The sequence below is a fragment of the Apteryx rowi genome, unplaced genomic scaffold (assembly GCF_003343035.1).
Source record: "Apteryx rowi isolate R43461 unplaced genomic scaffold, aptRow1 scaffold_7, whole genome shotgun sequence".
Classification (NCBI taxonomy): domain Eukaryota; kingdom Metazoa; phylum Chordata; class Aves; order Apterygiformes; family Apterygidae; genus Apteryx; species Apteryx rowi.
Genome location: NW_020450982.1, coordinates 3,400,535 through 3,416,412, shown reverse-complemented (window position 1 = coordinate 3,416,412; position 15,878 = coordinate 3,400,535). Strand labels below are relative to the sequence as shown.

General features: G+C 42.7%; 1 protein-coding gene across 1 annotated transcript in view; it reads right to left on the bottom strand.

Moving 5' to 3' along the window:
• TRABD2B (TraB domain containing 2B) overlaps positions 1-15,456 on the bottom strand; it is a 302,708-nt gene extending 287,252 nt beyond the window's left edge. The window contains exon 1 of the mRNA XM_026086667.1: positions 14,839-15,456. Within this exon, the coding sequence (XP_025942452.1) occupies positions 14,839-15,456 (618 nt within the window). The remainder of the gene's footprint in view (positions 1-14,838) is intronic.
• Positions 15,457-15,878: the final 422 nt, after the last annotated feature.

Here is a 15,878-nt window from a genome sequence, read left to right as displayed (position 1 = left end):
TCATCAAAATGTACTGAGCAATTATGGGTTGAAGGTTGAACTATTATTACTTCATGCCCTTCCATTCCCCTCCCCTCCAGGGTGGGAAGAAGGGGGGTGGGGGGAATTATTCATTTGTATTCAAGCACTTCATTAATGTTTATAAGAGAATCCAAACACGCAAGCAAAACAAGGACAAAACACTCGCGCCAGACGTGTGATGCGATAAATGTCACCAGAGCAAATATTTAGATCTGTTTACAGAGAGGCCTATTAAGTCCTTTTTGAAAAGCTGTGCAGTGTTGTGGCTTGGTCTCTGCCTAGCAGCTCCAGCGTAAACGAATGGAAGATGGCTAAGTCTCTCTCCTTCATTTTCTTATGACATCTGGAAACCTAAGGAGATTGGGAGAAGCCAACTGCCTGCCCTACTGCAATGTCTAGCAAGAGTCCACTTGCTGCATGATGGCAGGACATGCAAAGTGGAACTGCTGAGTTCTACAGCCTGTGCCAAAATCAGTGGATTTTCAACACAGTAATCCCTTAACAAAAGTTGTTGCAAGACAGGTGGCCTTGGTTCATTGCTAATGATGCAATCCCACGTGTTCTGCCATTTTTAAAGAGCATTTGTGTTTGAGAAAAATCCGCTTCATTTGGGACTAAAATGGGGTATAAAGATGGGGGATGGAGATGTGTCCCATAATTCCTTCCCTGAAGAATTGTGGGGTTCTATTTCTGTCTAGTTCTATATTCTGATACCAACTGGACATAGCAATCAGCCTGGACTTCTGTAGATGACCCCTTCACCTCACCATTTCATTGACTCTAGGTCCTCCACATACATATTTTTCTTTTTCTAAGAGAACTAAAGAAGTTGAAAGGGTTAAGAGAAATTTATAGATGGATAAACCACAATCTTAGCCCAAGATGGATTAACATATTTAGGTTGTTTCAGCTTCTAAGGTCAGAAGGGACAGTACCGATATCCTAGAGGCCTCATTTCAGTATCTTCCTTCAAAATGCTTCCTCATGCCTCAGTTTCCCACATATTATGTAAGGCCTATAGATATAAAACTGCCCTATAGATATATTAATCATCAGGATTCCTGAATCCTGCAGAAACAGGCTTTTCTAGGTCTTATTCGGTGCCCAACTTGCTTCCTTTCTGTTCTGAAGGACTGGTGCTCAGACTATACAGATGAACAGGACTCTGCATAGTGATTTCTAAGAATGCTGTCTGAATCACAGCAGAATCAAACCATTTTCCATTTGAAACTCTCCTTCTGATTTACCAGGTTTATTTCTCCTTTCTTGATTGCATCAAGAACTCATCATGAAACCACAAATAGCCCTACTCAGCCTGCTTGTTAAGCATATCTAAATCGCAAATAAATCAGAAGAATATTGATTAACATTTTTTCTTCATAATTCTCTTCATGAATTATTTGGCTACACAAAACTCCTTTCTACATAAACCAGTGGAAAAGACTCTGTGGCCAATTTCCAGGACCATGATGATATGGTTTTGGTAATTCTTGAGTTCCTGGGCTCCAAGGACTGCACTACTTGTTTTATACTGAATGGGAACTACACCGAGCTTTACCCCAGAGAAGAGAGGCATACCTACACTGTCCACTGCAATGCAGGAGAGAGAGCTCTAAGTTAGCTGCAGACAAATGCATTTGGATATTGGTAGCAGTCCAGTTCTGCTGAGCTAGCTTATTTCCCTGGCTGGAACCCAGCATGGACATACCCTAACAATAATATTCAGAAACTCCAGCACTACTAGTACACACCACTGTTACCAGAACTGTAAGAGAAACTGTTACAGCTAGGAATAATAGCAGAAGGCAACGAAACTCTGAGAACTAGTTGCTGCTGGGAAGGTTTACACTGAACTAACGACAGAGTCTCCCCCAGTGCATATCATCTCAGTCTTCAGTCACCTTGACTTTCATGGACCATTGTTTTAGTGTCACTGTTCTGCTCCTTGCTGGTGATGATACAGGTCTTTGTTTTTTCCATGTGCTTCCACTGGCTCATGAATTGTAGTCAGCACTTGGAAGCACTAAGCTGTTGCACAGAAAGCTTAAGTACAATTTGCACTGCTGCTGGCTGTCTTCAGTGATCTATTTGTGCCAATTCTTTTGAGGATTCTCCCATTGGTATCTTCAAAGCTATACTCTCAGGTCTAAGAGATTACAGTCAAACACACCCCTTCCTTCCTTGACTGGTATGGATGATGTATTACTAGACCTGACAGTTGCTAAGCCTGTTTATTTCTCTTAGAAATTGTAAGAAGGCTATGGTACTTGGTGTGTGGGAAGAAGGGGAAAATGCATGTGACTACACAACTTGACAAGCAAATAAATATTGGTCATCCCTACTGTACAACAGGAATCAATCTTTTCAGACTTAAACTTCCAAAAGGAAAATTCTTTCTGGCTGATTTTTTCTTTTTAAAATTAGATTCCTTGACTAAAACTGGCAGAAAATGCATGACAACTTAGTGGCTTGCTCTCAAACAAGTTTCTTTAGCAGTGCCACATTCAGCTGTACTTCCTGCTCTTGGTGTATTTTTCTACCCTTAATGCTTTAGACTCATGTTACTAATGCCAGGCCTTGAAAACGTGTCAGTAGCATGCTGAACATCCACAGGAAAGAGAGAGGAATCTCTTCTCCTATTTTTGTTTAGCTATGTCCTGCTTCTCCGCTTTAGAGCTAACCCTTGGGGTTATTTATGTTATATGACCTTGAGATAAATGGCATTTGGCAGGCTGCTGGATGAATTTGTGTTTCAAATCAAACATTCTCAGTTTCTCCCACTAACAATGGGAATAATTCCTGAATGCCTTTTTGGGGGTATTTCTTCCCATCTCATTGCCTGCCATGGAGTTCTTTTGTAACTACATCAGGGCTGGTGAACTTTAGCTTGACTTGCTTGTTAGATGCGAGTACCAAGTGGTGTGTGTGGTTTCTTTATGTGGTTTTGTGTGTGTGCGTGTGTGTTTTCTCTTTCTCCCAGAGTGTCTGCACTGCTGGTATTAGAGCTACGATTGTTCTATAAAAAGCTAAGATCCCTTGAATGATCTGCCAGAGGCTTTATCTCTGAACAATCTTTGTCTGTACTTGCTTTGCTGTTAACCAGTTTTGACTCTACTCCATAACAGCTAGGGTTGCTTTGCTTTAACTGATATATATCAAAGAGAACTGCTAAAATTAACTGCTCATGAACTATGTCCAGGATGTTAGATTAACTCATCTAGAATCCTTCAGTGAACAAACTGATTTACGATGTGTTATGACATTGTTACTTGATGTGTTGCACAACAACTCAATTTTAAAAAATGAAGAGCACTCCATTAATAAGAGATAAATCTTTCCAGTGTAATTCAAATGAATCTGCAACAGCTTTAGAGAGAGCATGATAAGAGATCTTGTGTGGGTTTTGGTGACTGTGTTTTGCATTCCTACAGGTATCTGCCACTGGGATCGCTTTGTCAGTAATGACAAAATCCATCTTTGGCCAAAATACGACAGTTTGGGGGAGATTTTAGCTCTCTGTGCTACCCAAGACACAAAGGCATACTACGAGTGATTCTGGACAACTCATACTTTCAGGAGGTTTGAGAACGTACATCTAGCACTGAATTTAGTGCCCAACTATGTTTTCTTTAAACTTCACAGTCATAATTTGCTGAAGTCTTTGCATGCTAAGTCCTTTGCATGCTTGTCCAACCATAATTAATACACAGCAAGTGCTCAAAGCAGTCAGTTTATGTTTCAGAAAAAAACACCTTTATGCATTAAGATATAAATAGAGTATTTTTTTAAGTCAGCACTATTCCATTACTGGAACATGAACCAGTGTAAATGCTGGCCTTAAATTACTAAGTTTCTAGAGTGTGTTTCAGATGTACATATATTAAAGGCTTAGGTCTCTCTAGATACCCAGTTTCACCAAAAATGCCTTTGAAAATGAGCTTGAATTATATACTGTACATTATGTCTCATTTCACAGCCAAGCCACTTGAGTTAATAAAGAAAATCCTCCCTGGCCTCACACAATTAGCTCGGTAAAGAGCTAGTCAGTGCAAGTCTGCATACAGCCATAAGCCAATATATAAAGTTGAATAATGTTGCATGCCTGTGAATGCCTGCTGCCTCAGCCCTCTAGACTTCATCTCTGTATGAGAAGACCTGGGTTATTCCAGAATGGTATGACCTGGTTTTGTGGCCTGATACTCACAGCCTTAGGAAAAATAAAAAATAATAATAATGAAAAAAAAGCTCCCTGGTGTTCTGCAAAGAGAAAGGAGAAGTGCCAAAAGAACTGAACTTAAGTTTGCTTGAAGAGGGACTGACTGTAGGGGACAGATGAAGACAGGCTACTACCTCCTATGACTTAATTGTTTGCAGAAAACAACATTCCCTAAGACTTTCTGGGGTGGATGGGATGTGTCTCTTCAGTTCTGTGTTGCCAGACAGCCTGTGACATTACTCTCCTCACAGGGCTTGTGTTTCTAATAGCAGCCCTGGAGGAAGACTACTTGAACCCCAGTCACCCCTGAAAAATGGGGATAATGGTCACATAGTAATGGGGATCCTGTAAACAGATCAAGGGTAAATCCACTAAAGGCCACAAGGGGCTCAGATAACACAGGGAGGCCACAGACCTTCTTGGATACTTTAGATGGATTTCTAAAGCAGAAGCATTGATACAGAGCTCCAACTTAGAGCCCTTCAGGCAGAGATGTCAAAGTATAATTACTTCCATTTTACAAATGGGAAAACTGAGGCCAAAATGGGGAACAGGAGTTATCCAAGACTGCTCAGTGGCAGACCCAAGAGTAGAACCAATTCTCCTGAGACCTGTACTTTGCCTGCAGCAACATGCTACATGCCCACAAGCCTACCAGAAGGCCTCCATTATAGACCAGCTTTAACAGTTTTAAACCACGAATAATTGCTCCTTTACAGTCCCTGAAAAGGGTGGCCAGATGCAGTCTCAAATCTGCTGCACACCATGGCAGAGAGCACTGCCAAATTCCGGGGTACTGTCGGTGCCCAGGTAACTCAGTGCAAACCGAAAGCTGACACTGTGGCTAAGGACAAGTGAGGAGACGTAGCCCTCTGGCCCATTCAAACCATCAGTCTTTTCTCAGTATCTGTACAAGTATTACCAGTGGCAAAGGACTTAATTTTGTAAGAGTCCTTTATTGAGTTCACTTCCCAGAGGTCCCACAAAGACTCACTACTGCAAGCTATGTTTTGCTTCTGCTTGGCTGATAGCTGTCTAGGGTAGAAAGAGTTTATCTCTGTTCCTCATTCATACTCCTAAGCCATTACTTGAAGGTCAAAATGATAAGCCTGTTTTTATCCAAAATTGTACTTTCATGGGGTTAAGTGATTTCCCTGTTCACATGAACACTAATCAAAACTTGAAGCAGGGGTTTCATTTCATAGCCCGGAACTCATGGAGCTCAGTTCATTCTTGCACTGCTCTACCAATAGAGCATCCCAGCTGTCTGAAGCCAGGCCCATATTAGAATTGCTTTGGCCATAACTTGGTACTATTTTTTTGTTTGATTCTGTGCCTTAATAAGCCATTTCCTTCAACAAGCAAATAATGAGATTTTTCAAGGATATTTTTTCTAGTCCCTTTTCCTGTGCTACCAGGAAGGAAAGTCAATACAAACAAGAAAGACTTTCTGTATAATTAACTCTTATAAAAACAATAATTTTTGAGACTTGCTAGCATACTTACCCTTCTCCTCCTCCTATGAAATTCCCAAAATAAAGAATTAACTGAGACTGAAAGCAAACTACAAGTTAGCATCCCAGTTGGCTCCTAGTGCTCTTTCCATGTCATGGCCAGCTCTTCATGTGATATAAGCTTTAGGTCTTTTGCAATTAATGGTGCTGTGATGATTTTGCCAGTGCCATAGAGCCAATGAGGTGCACTGGGATGTATCCTAACACATTTCACTTCTGGAATAATATTAATCTTGATGATGATTTCTAAAATTGTAAATCAATCATGTGCCAGAAATACAAAGACCTTCAAAAAGCTGGGCATGTTTCTCAAATCACCCTTTCGCCCTCTCACACTCTGCTGACTCTGCAAACTCTATACTGTGAGCATTGTCTTGCATTTAAATAAATATTCTCCATCACTATTATGCTGTCACCTGTAATAGGAAAAGCCTGCAAGAAATCAAAGGAAAGCAAAATTTGTGTGGTGGCAGAAAGTGTACAGAGAATAATCAGTCTTCATTGTGATTGTTAACAAAAGCGAGGGAGCTTAATGGAGACCTTGGATTTAATAGTCTCTAAAATATTGAGGGGGTACTGTCAAGGCACAGAATCTCTTACTTTAAAGAAATATTTTCCCTGTGTTTCTCATAAGTTGACTTTTATTAAAATGGAAAGAGGTTTGAAAATAACTTGAAAGTTTCTGCTTCCTTTTTCTCATTTCTTGGCTCAGGCAAAGAGCCTGATGAATTTCACTTTCTGCTCTACACAGGCAGCAACTTCTGTTTTCTGTACTGGGGATATTTTTGTCTCCCAATGGGTGCCCCAATACAAGATTTAGGGTAGAAGAAGCCAGTTTCAAGGAAACTGGGGAAAATCTAAAGTATTTAGTCTTATTCCCTTAGCTGTGTTGTTATAGATAACATTTTGGCTATGGCTGAATTGCTAACTCTTCTGACCAGTGTTAAGCAGCCTGAATCAGCATCTCAATGGACTCTGTGAATTTGCGGGGAAACCCAAATATGAATAACCTGTGGACTGGAAATTATTTGAAGGGCTTCATAACTTTCATGTTAACTGAGCCTAGGAAAAGAAGACATCAGGACACTTTTTTTTCCCTTTTTTAAAATCCTTTCTCTATTTGCCAATAGGAGTTTCTGGGAATGGTCCAGTGCTACCCCTGGTTCCAAGGGACATTCTGGAATGAATACAACATACAGGATTTGGTTCATACCCAATGGTCATTCACATTTGACACCACAATCCACAGGTATGGGCTACAATCCTGATTCTGAAGAAGTCAATAAAACTCCCTTTTGACATCTGCAACACTCTTCACCCCTCAATGTTGTTGCAGTGCCTGGACAGAGGTAATCAGCAGTGATCCATTGGTAATAAATCTAATTACAATATTTCAGGGATGATGATTTCTTCAGGCATAACTGGCCTATAGGAGTCTATATATGATGAGAAATGGGGTGTCTAGGCCTATGTTAAATGAGCCTCGGAGTGGAAAATCTAGGGTCTTTGATCTTATTCAAACGAAAAATACTTTTATTAATGAGCCTCGTCAAGTCATACAACAGCCATCCCAAAATGCTGAACACATGGCTTTAATTTACACTTTTTAGCAACTTTCATTTATATTGTGCTAGAAGTCCTGAAATGACTTGCAGCAGAAGCTCTAAAAATTGGAAATGCAAATGGTAAGGACTGCTGTTAGAAAAACTAGTGATAAAAGCAGTAGTCATTTATGCTAATTCCTGCTTGAGCTTCTGACACAGGTATCAACCATGTCACTTTTAATTCCGTATGTATTTAAATGACAACAAGATCCAATATATACAACAACAGTGACACAAAGCAGCTGTAATGTGCTCTTGAGCACCAGAGAAAGCAAATCCATGGAGGAGAATGAGATGCCATGACTACTCTTTGCTGTCACGGATGCAACCAGTCATGTGTTTTAGTTGTACGTCTGTTCCCAGCCTGCAGAGAGTGTAACTTCATTTCAATTCCAGGCCAAAAACTTGGACAGTTAGCTCAAACAGTGGTATCTGCAGTTTTAAGCTCCGCAGTCACAAGTTTAATTCCTGGTATATTAAGCAAGCTGGAAACCATAATGTTTTATGTGTTATAGAAAGAACATTAGGTCCACAAGTTGTTGCGGTGTTAAGAAAAATGTCTTAGGGACTTCAACCCATAAAGGATTTGAAAGGTTCAGAAAGGTATGGAAGTTTTGTGATCACTCTGCTGTGCTTCCTGTGGATTTTAAATGTAAAAGCACCTAGGCTCTGAATTGCTTATCAGTTTGAAAGGAGGATTTGGGAAAGTGTGTGGGCACTAGGCAGATATGTTTCTATGTAAAATAAGGTCCTTCTAATGCTTGCTGTTGGAAGTTAGAAAACGAAGTACCCAAAACACTGGTCCTTGTTGAAAATCCCAGGCTTTGCGCACGTTTAAATGGTGCATGCTCTGGGGAGACTTCTTAAAACCCCCTGTCCAAGCAAGCGGTGATCTCATTAATAGGACCAAAAGATGAAAGAAATCACACCAATTTCATGTGGCTCAAGCAATAACATCATGATTTCTGCTCTGGCTTTTTACCTATCTCATCAACTCCTAATGAAAGTGAAGAGATTAATGAGGATTTGAAGCGTAAGGCCTAGCACAGAGGAAACCTGTTCTTTTACAGTACACCCCTCTGAAGTTCCCAAATATGCTTTGCCAGGAGCCCCGCTGACGACCTCCGTCTCCACAGGAGTGCAAGGTGAATGAGTGCCCTTGCTTAAGATCATTCCTGGCCTTTTCAGTACAGGAACCTCTGACTAGCCTGAACGATGTGGGCTGGCTTTATAATGTGGATTGCTACTCACTGGGGAGCTGAGGGGAGGCTGTTAAAGACTTTCTGAGGACTGTAGGTTGCACTATACTTGAAGTTGAGGTTTTTAAGGTCAATGGCTCGTTCTGTTTACAAGCAGAGCTCACTGGGGGTAGGATCCTGACTGCTGTTGCAAGAGCATCAGAAAGCAACAGCAGCCACTGAACAGAGAAAGAGAAAACCATTTAGCGAAGAGGAACGTATTTTACACTTACTGGGTGAAGAGCTCAGAAGAGGTGGCCAAATGCTTCAAGGGAGATCCCACCAGCATTTGAAAGCAACATCAGAGCCTGGGTAGGGGGATGGATTTGGCCTGTCACTCTGCGCCTGGCACCCGGTCCCTCTTCTGATCCCACTCCCCCAGAGCAAAGCTCAGGGCATATCTCCAGGGAGTGTGTTCAGCCAAAAACATGTGACAGCACTGCGCCCTCAGCAGCGGCTCGCAGGAGGGCTGCTGCGCCTCTGGCATCGCAGCGGAGCCAGGGTGCCCTGTCGGGGCCAGGCCAGCCCTCGTGGGGCTCGTGCTGGACCACTGCCCTGCAGCCAAGGGAATAGCACACTGAGTGGCCAGAGCTCAATTCATCCCTCGCCAAAAATGCAGTCAAAATTATGGCACAGCTTTGCTGCCATTTCACTTCTATACGTGAGTTACACTCAGCGGCCTCAATCACAGTAGGGACTACTTTGAAGGTGGGCTTGTTTGCCATGGTTTTGGGGGGGTTTGTTCCTTGCAAAGCCCACCTTAAAAAGATGCAATTCCTGCCTCAAAGAGATCACAAGCAGCACCTTCGATTTTGCAACGAGATCGACTAACACAGACCTCCTCAGCTCTGCTCATGGGAGGCAGATACAATTGTCTTGGGCTTAGATCTTACCAAGGGAGGTGTGAAGGATTAGAAGGAAAGGAAGGGCTCATATCTAACCTGTTCTATATACACTTCTTGCAGTTATATATACAATAAATACAGTAAATAAATAGCCAGCTGCCCCTCGAGCCATCATTAACTGACTGGCTTTTTTTTAAATAGGCCTCAAATGCCCGGGTAGGCCTTTCAAGGGGGCTATGGTGAAGAAGCACACGTAACTGGCTGTAAAGAGCAACATATACAGTTAGTTATAACTATAAAATGCCAGCTGCTGATCCTTTCAGGTGTTACTGTGACTACTGTAATTTTAATACCTGCATAGTTTCACTGTCAACAGTTCTCCTTGGTAAAGATGTAAAGCAGCTCCATTAGTATTCAAAGGGAGTTAATGGAATGGTTTCTACTTCTGCTGCATGAATTTCTACCCCAAGGTTAATTTTACTCGGGGAATTTTTTCACCCCAGGGCGGGGGGGGTGGGGGGGAATAGTTCAGTTAAATCCACCAAGCTGAAAACTACATGCATGCATATATAATCAAACCTTTTAAAAACATTTCTTTAAACAATACTTAGCAATCAAAACAGAATATATTAAACTATTTTTGATGACTCTTGCCCTTTTGATGAAGCCTGAATTTTTTTGAAAGCAAAAACTGTCGAGATTTCTATTAGGCAAAAACACCTTTCCACAAAGAAAAAAACGACATTCAAGAATACTCCCTCAAATAAACTACACAGACTGTCAAAAGTCAACTAGCTCTGAAACTGAGCCCTTTAATCTGGTTTGGAAAACTTTGAGCCAGGATCTTTCATTAACATAAACAGGCAAATTTTCCTTTAAGTCAGTTACACCAATTCTATCAGCTCTGAGGATCTCAGCTTTGTGATTATAGAAATGTTTAATTTTTTAAGGGGATAGGGGAGATGGAATAGCAAGTCCACAAGCCACAGTCCTTCCTATATGTTAGTGTGTCATGCTGTTTTGCCACTGAAGGTCCAGCTTCAAGACTGCAGACCTGTCAGTGACCAAACTTGATGGACCACCCATTGGCCTTTTATTAAACAGCACTTGTTCCTCCTCTAATCCTATCACTAGAGTAATCAAAGCTGCCATGTCCCAGGGTTTGATGGAACAGCAGGACCTGGGAAATGAAGACTGATTTTGTTAACAAAGTCATTTCTGCCCCCTGAATGCTGTCTCATTGGTAGAAAGTAGGGAGACAAGGTTTATTTGTGCAGAGAATGAGGCGGCAAAGAAATGAAAGGGAAAGAATGGTGAAGTGTGAAGTTTAATCTGGCACAGTCTAAGGCTTCTTTCTTTGAGGCAGTCTCTGATCCAATCAACGCTGGTTTGATATTTAACATCTCCCCCTGCAGTTTGAAGTGATACAGGCCAGAGAATACTCAGATTCATGACACACAAAACCCAGACCAGAAGAGGAACTGAAAGGGTTTTTTTTGTTGCTCCCCTTTGGTCTAATGACTTCTCTGATAGACGTATCAGGATAACGTTGTCTCCTTACAAAAAAACCCCTTGCAGATCTCAGGATTAAAGGCATCTGGCACTGGCTGAATGCAGATTCTCCCTGATGAGAACAAGCTAGTGATGGGATGGGAGAGAAGTTTCCTGATTTTCAGGAAGGAATATCAACATGTTCTCAGTCTCCATTTGTGAGTCCTGCAGAAAGACAGGCCCGAGCAGTAAAAGAAGAGATGCAGGAGGGACGGAGGTACAGGGATGCCTACCACACACCTCCCCAAGGCAGGGTGGTCTGGGCAGAGGAGTAAGATCTTTGCCTTACTGACCTTACTGGCTCTGAGTGGCAACAAGATATTATTCTCAGGCATTTACTACCACAGTGATTAGCTGGGATCCCAGTGCCAGCCCTCTCCAAAAGGGAGGAATGATCAGAGCAGACACAGCCAGGGCCAGATCCGAGCAGCTGTAGGAGCTACCTGCAAAGTTCTCCTTGCTCAAACAACAGTGCTTGTCAGTCTGAGGAAAGTTTCTTCTAACCACAGGCCTGTGTGAGGGTCCCAAAGAGCAGGGGGAAGCCTGACACTCTCCCACCCTCACCTTTGCACGCGGGGATGCATCCGTGCAGCCCTGCCAGGCTGGCATGGCTGCATCCCCTGTGCACCCAGCATTTCACTGCCTCCACCCAGGGTCCCCACCAGCGAGGGCCCGAACTCCACCTGCCCCTCTGCCAGCTCAGTCCATGGCCTCCTCTATTTTGCAGTTTTGAGGTCAGTCTGTAAATAAACATCTAGATTGCCAGGTGGGAAGGTTGTGCCTGCTTCCTCTCCTTGGTGTGTCTTCAGTTTTTCTGGTTTTGTCTTCAATGAAAACGCTGAAACTACGTGAAGAAAAGGAGCTGTGAAGTTTGGATCTGACCTAAGTCTGATCTGAACTCCCCCACTGCAGGGCTTCTCACCCAGCCTATTGCTTCAATTTACAAGCTTTTACCATCAACTATATAATACTCAGAGTCTGCTCCTGGGTTTTCTGTCACCAACACTTGCTGGAGTCGCTGGAACAAGGATGCTCCAAGAGTTTTTATAGAAAAGTAGCTGGTCACTGGGAAAGCAGGGCAATATGAGTGATGCAGGTTTGGGAAAGCACCACAGCATACTTTGCAGAAATTCCAGGGGGAGCAGAGTGTCAAACTACAAAGTTTCTAGGCTTACAATAGAAAACAATGCGCTACGCTCTACCTGCAAGAGCTAGCTCTCCAGGAAGCAGCCAATTATATGAGCCACCTTAATCTTTTCATCCGGCTAAGACAATCAACATTTCAAAGCAACGCACGGAACGTTTCAAAGAACGTTCTTGGTCAAAAATGCAAGTGTATCCGCTTTCTTTCAGAACAGATCAAAACCAAGTACCACACCGGGACCACTCCTAGATTTCTTCCTCCTCACGGTATCAGATTAACAGATTTGGTACATGTAGTCAGATTAAATATTTGCAGTAGCACAAAGCTGCCTTTGAAGAGAAGAGGAAAAAGGCATTTTACTTTTTTTTAATTTGCTACAGGCAAAAACACTGGACTTCGGGGACTGAGGAACAAAAGCATTGACATGATTCAGCAAGACACAGTTTTAAAACGTGAACTCTGAATGTTAAAATTAAATGCAGTATTCCTGTAACAATAATGCTGAAAACAGGTAAAAACTGCTGATGCCCTTAGCAGATTTGGAATTGTAATTTATCACAGATGTCCTCATCAAACTGTGCAAACACCCTACAAGACAAAAGCTGTTCAATTTCTGATTTCCATTTTAGTGTGTTTTAATTACGTGTTGCTTAAGGAAGGCTCTAAGACCTGGAATTAGGAGGCGAAACCTAGCAATAGTAATCCACTCCACTAAATTTGCACAGTAATACACCAAGCAGTAGGACTGCCAGACGGTGTGATAACATTACAAATTACTATTGTTAAACAACTAGCCAGGTGTCAGGATGCATGAAATCTGGAGGAAGCAAGAAAATAAATATCTGGTTTGTTTTGTTTAATTTTGTCGCATGTTGTTTTGGTGACCTTGTTCCTAGAAACTGCTTCAGACTGGGAAACATCCTCCTGATTGCTGATCTATTTTAATAATAATGTCAATTCTCTGTAATAATTAAAACACGATGTATTTTTTTTAATCAACTCAAACTTTTTGCATAAATACTCAAACTTTCTGCCATTTACTTACCTGCAGCAGTAATACTTTTGCTGCTTTTTTTTTAGTTTACTATTGTAGCAAAATGAAGGGGAAATTTTTTATTCTATTTAAAATTTAGTTAATAAAACAAAATCATGGTAAGAACAGCGTGTTTTGTATTCTATCCTCTTTCCTTTCCCCCTTTCTTTCCAAAAAAGAAAAAAAGTGTAATAAGACTCACATTTAAAAGGCTTCCAAGTGGTAGAATTTTAACCAAGTGCTTTCGTGTGCTTGATACTAACTGCTGGTTTTGACCTAATACAACCAAATACTGTTGAAAGACTATTGGGTGTCCGGAATGGTTAATTATTTTTACTTCACCTTAAAGAAGGGGTTCAACAGAGAGGATAGGCAGTTAAACCTTTTGAAGAGAACCAGGTAAAACCAATTCCTTGTTTTATGTGCATGTTATTGCAAATGTCTAGGCCTTTCTTTTATTATTTTTGTTAATAAACAAAAAAATCCCTCCAGCTGTATATGCAACCAATTTTCTCATGCGAAGTCTGTGTGCAGAGTTAGACTTATAGGTGAGAACATCAAGTGAACCAAATGTTAGTGAAAGCTAGACTCTTAAAGCAGTTCCCATTCAGGAGAGAAGGGGGTGAAGGTATTCTAAAGACAATTTAATCACACCAAAGATCAGTCCTATAATCCTTATTCACACATCACCAAGAAATTTTTTGCTCAAACTAGAAAAGAAAGATAAAACTGGAAATAGCTGGATCTAAAACCATCAACAAAAAGCAGGTTAAAAATGAAATATCATAGCAGTAACTGGCATCATCTTAAATTTCCCCTGTATTATTTGTTTTCTTCCACACACATTCATTTCCTGAATTTCTACTAAATCTGATTTCATATAAACAGTTTCACAAAGCAAAGTCGATAGCTATGACTGTGTTCCTGATTAATCCACTGAAATGAAATAGATCTCCTGGCTTAGTGTATTTGGTTGTTTAAAGCTAAATCCACTGAAAGACATTCTGGGGTCCAGTTACATCAGTAACTTTTGTTTCTTAATCTACATCCTTTTCTTTTTCTGAACTTTACCTGTTCTAAAAGGAAAAAATCCAGTCAGATTAAACACTTCATTTCTCCAAGTACATGACGGCAATGTGAGCCGGTTTATTTTGACCTGGAGTAACTACTAAAAAGAAAACAAACAGTTTGCATGTACTTAAATCTATTTGGACAATGTTAAATTTCTTTTTTCAGTGTTCATGCTTTATCCTCTTCCCGACAAGTACCACAGAGCTGCTTTATTTAAAAACAAACAAAAAGAAAACTCTTTTTATGCAGCTCCTGGGTAGGACAGGAGGTTGGAAGTTTTCCTCACCGCTGACAAGCCAGCGGATGCACACTGTCACACCCTGGACTCCCTGCCCTCTGTCATGCATATTTGCCTCTCAAATAGATCATACACTTGATAAATGTGTAACCGTCTTTGCACACATCATGCTTTTTTTCACACATAGCACTGATCATCGTGATGGAGAACGGGCAGCCTGATGCAAAGGCCGTTGAAGCCTGTGAGAGGGCCACCCCTTTCCATAGCAACAGGCTTTGGGGTCCCCCCCATTAACCGACCAAAATCTGAGGAGAGCTGCCCCCACCTCCTGGGATACACCAAGAGGCCCAGGAACTTCCTTACCTGGGAGAAGTTGAGCCCATTCAGCGGGTGACACTGCTCCTCCACCCTCTCCACCGCACCCGTCGTCTTCTTCATCCTCTCGGCCTCCTGAGCGAGGTAGAGATCAAGCACCGGCACCCCTCTGGAGCGGATGTCAGTCTCCGTCAAGGAGTTCACCATGAGCATCACCCAGACGGGCCTCTTGCGCTCCCAGTTCCCGGCGATGGCATTGAAGAGGTAGTCAGCGTAGAGCCCTTTGCCCCGCTGGTCCGGGGTCATCCAGTGGGGCAGCATCAGCTTGATGTAGTCCAGGTGGCGCTTGAGGCGGCGGTACAGCTCCCGGGGCAGCACGTCCTGCAGGTTCTCCCCGTGGGGCAGCATCTGGCAGCTGGCCAGGCCTGAGATGGTGTAGGGGTCGGTGAGGTCCAGCTCAAAGTAGACACTGGAGCTGGCGTGGAAGGCAGCCTTGGAGTTGTTGGGGATGAAGTCCCACACCCGGGTGTAGGGCACATGGATGGTGCCGAAGAGATAGGCAGGGGGGTCACGGCGGATGGTCCAGAGGAAGGAGTTGAGCTCTCCTTGCTGTGGGGAGAGCAGGGGCTGGTCAGTGGCGGAGGGGCAGAGGGTGGCGAGGGTCATCCCAGCACAAAGTGAGGGCAGGAGGCAACCACACACGAAACAGCTGGCGGGACATGGACGCTTGTCGCGTGGATTGCCTGGAGGGAAGGGGGAGCGGGGGGATCCTCTCCCCCATCTCCCCACACAAACCCTGGCCAAGCTCACGAGCAAGCAAAGCCACAGGCAGCGAATGTGTGAAGGGGCTCTACTATAGCAGGAGTCACACAGTGACCCCCTCTCTCTATCTATATACACACACATTCCCTTAATGCACATAGCACAGCCTCAGCATAGACGCCCCATACACCAAAACGGCCTTATCTCTCTGTATATATCTCTTTGTATACAACAGTTTAACTGCACAGAGAAGCCCTCTTTATGCAGCGTGTGCGTGTGCATATACGCACAAAGCAGCCAACTCCACGGAGGACAGCCGGCGTGCG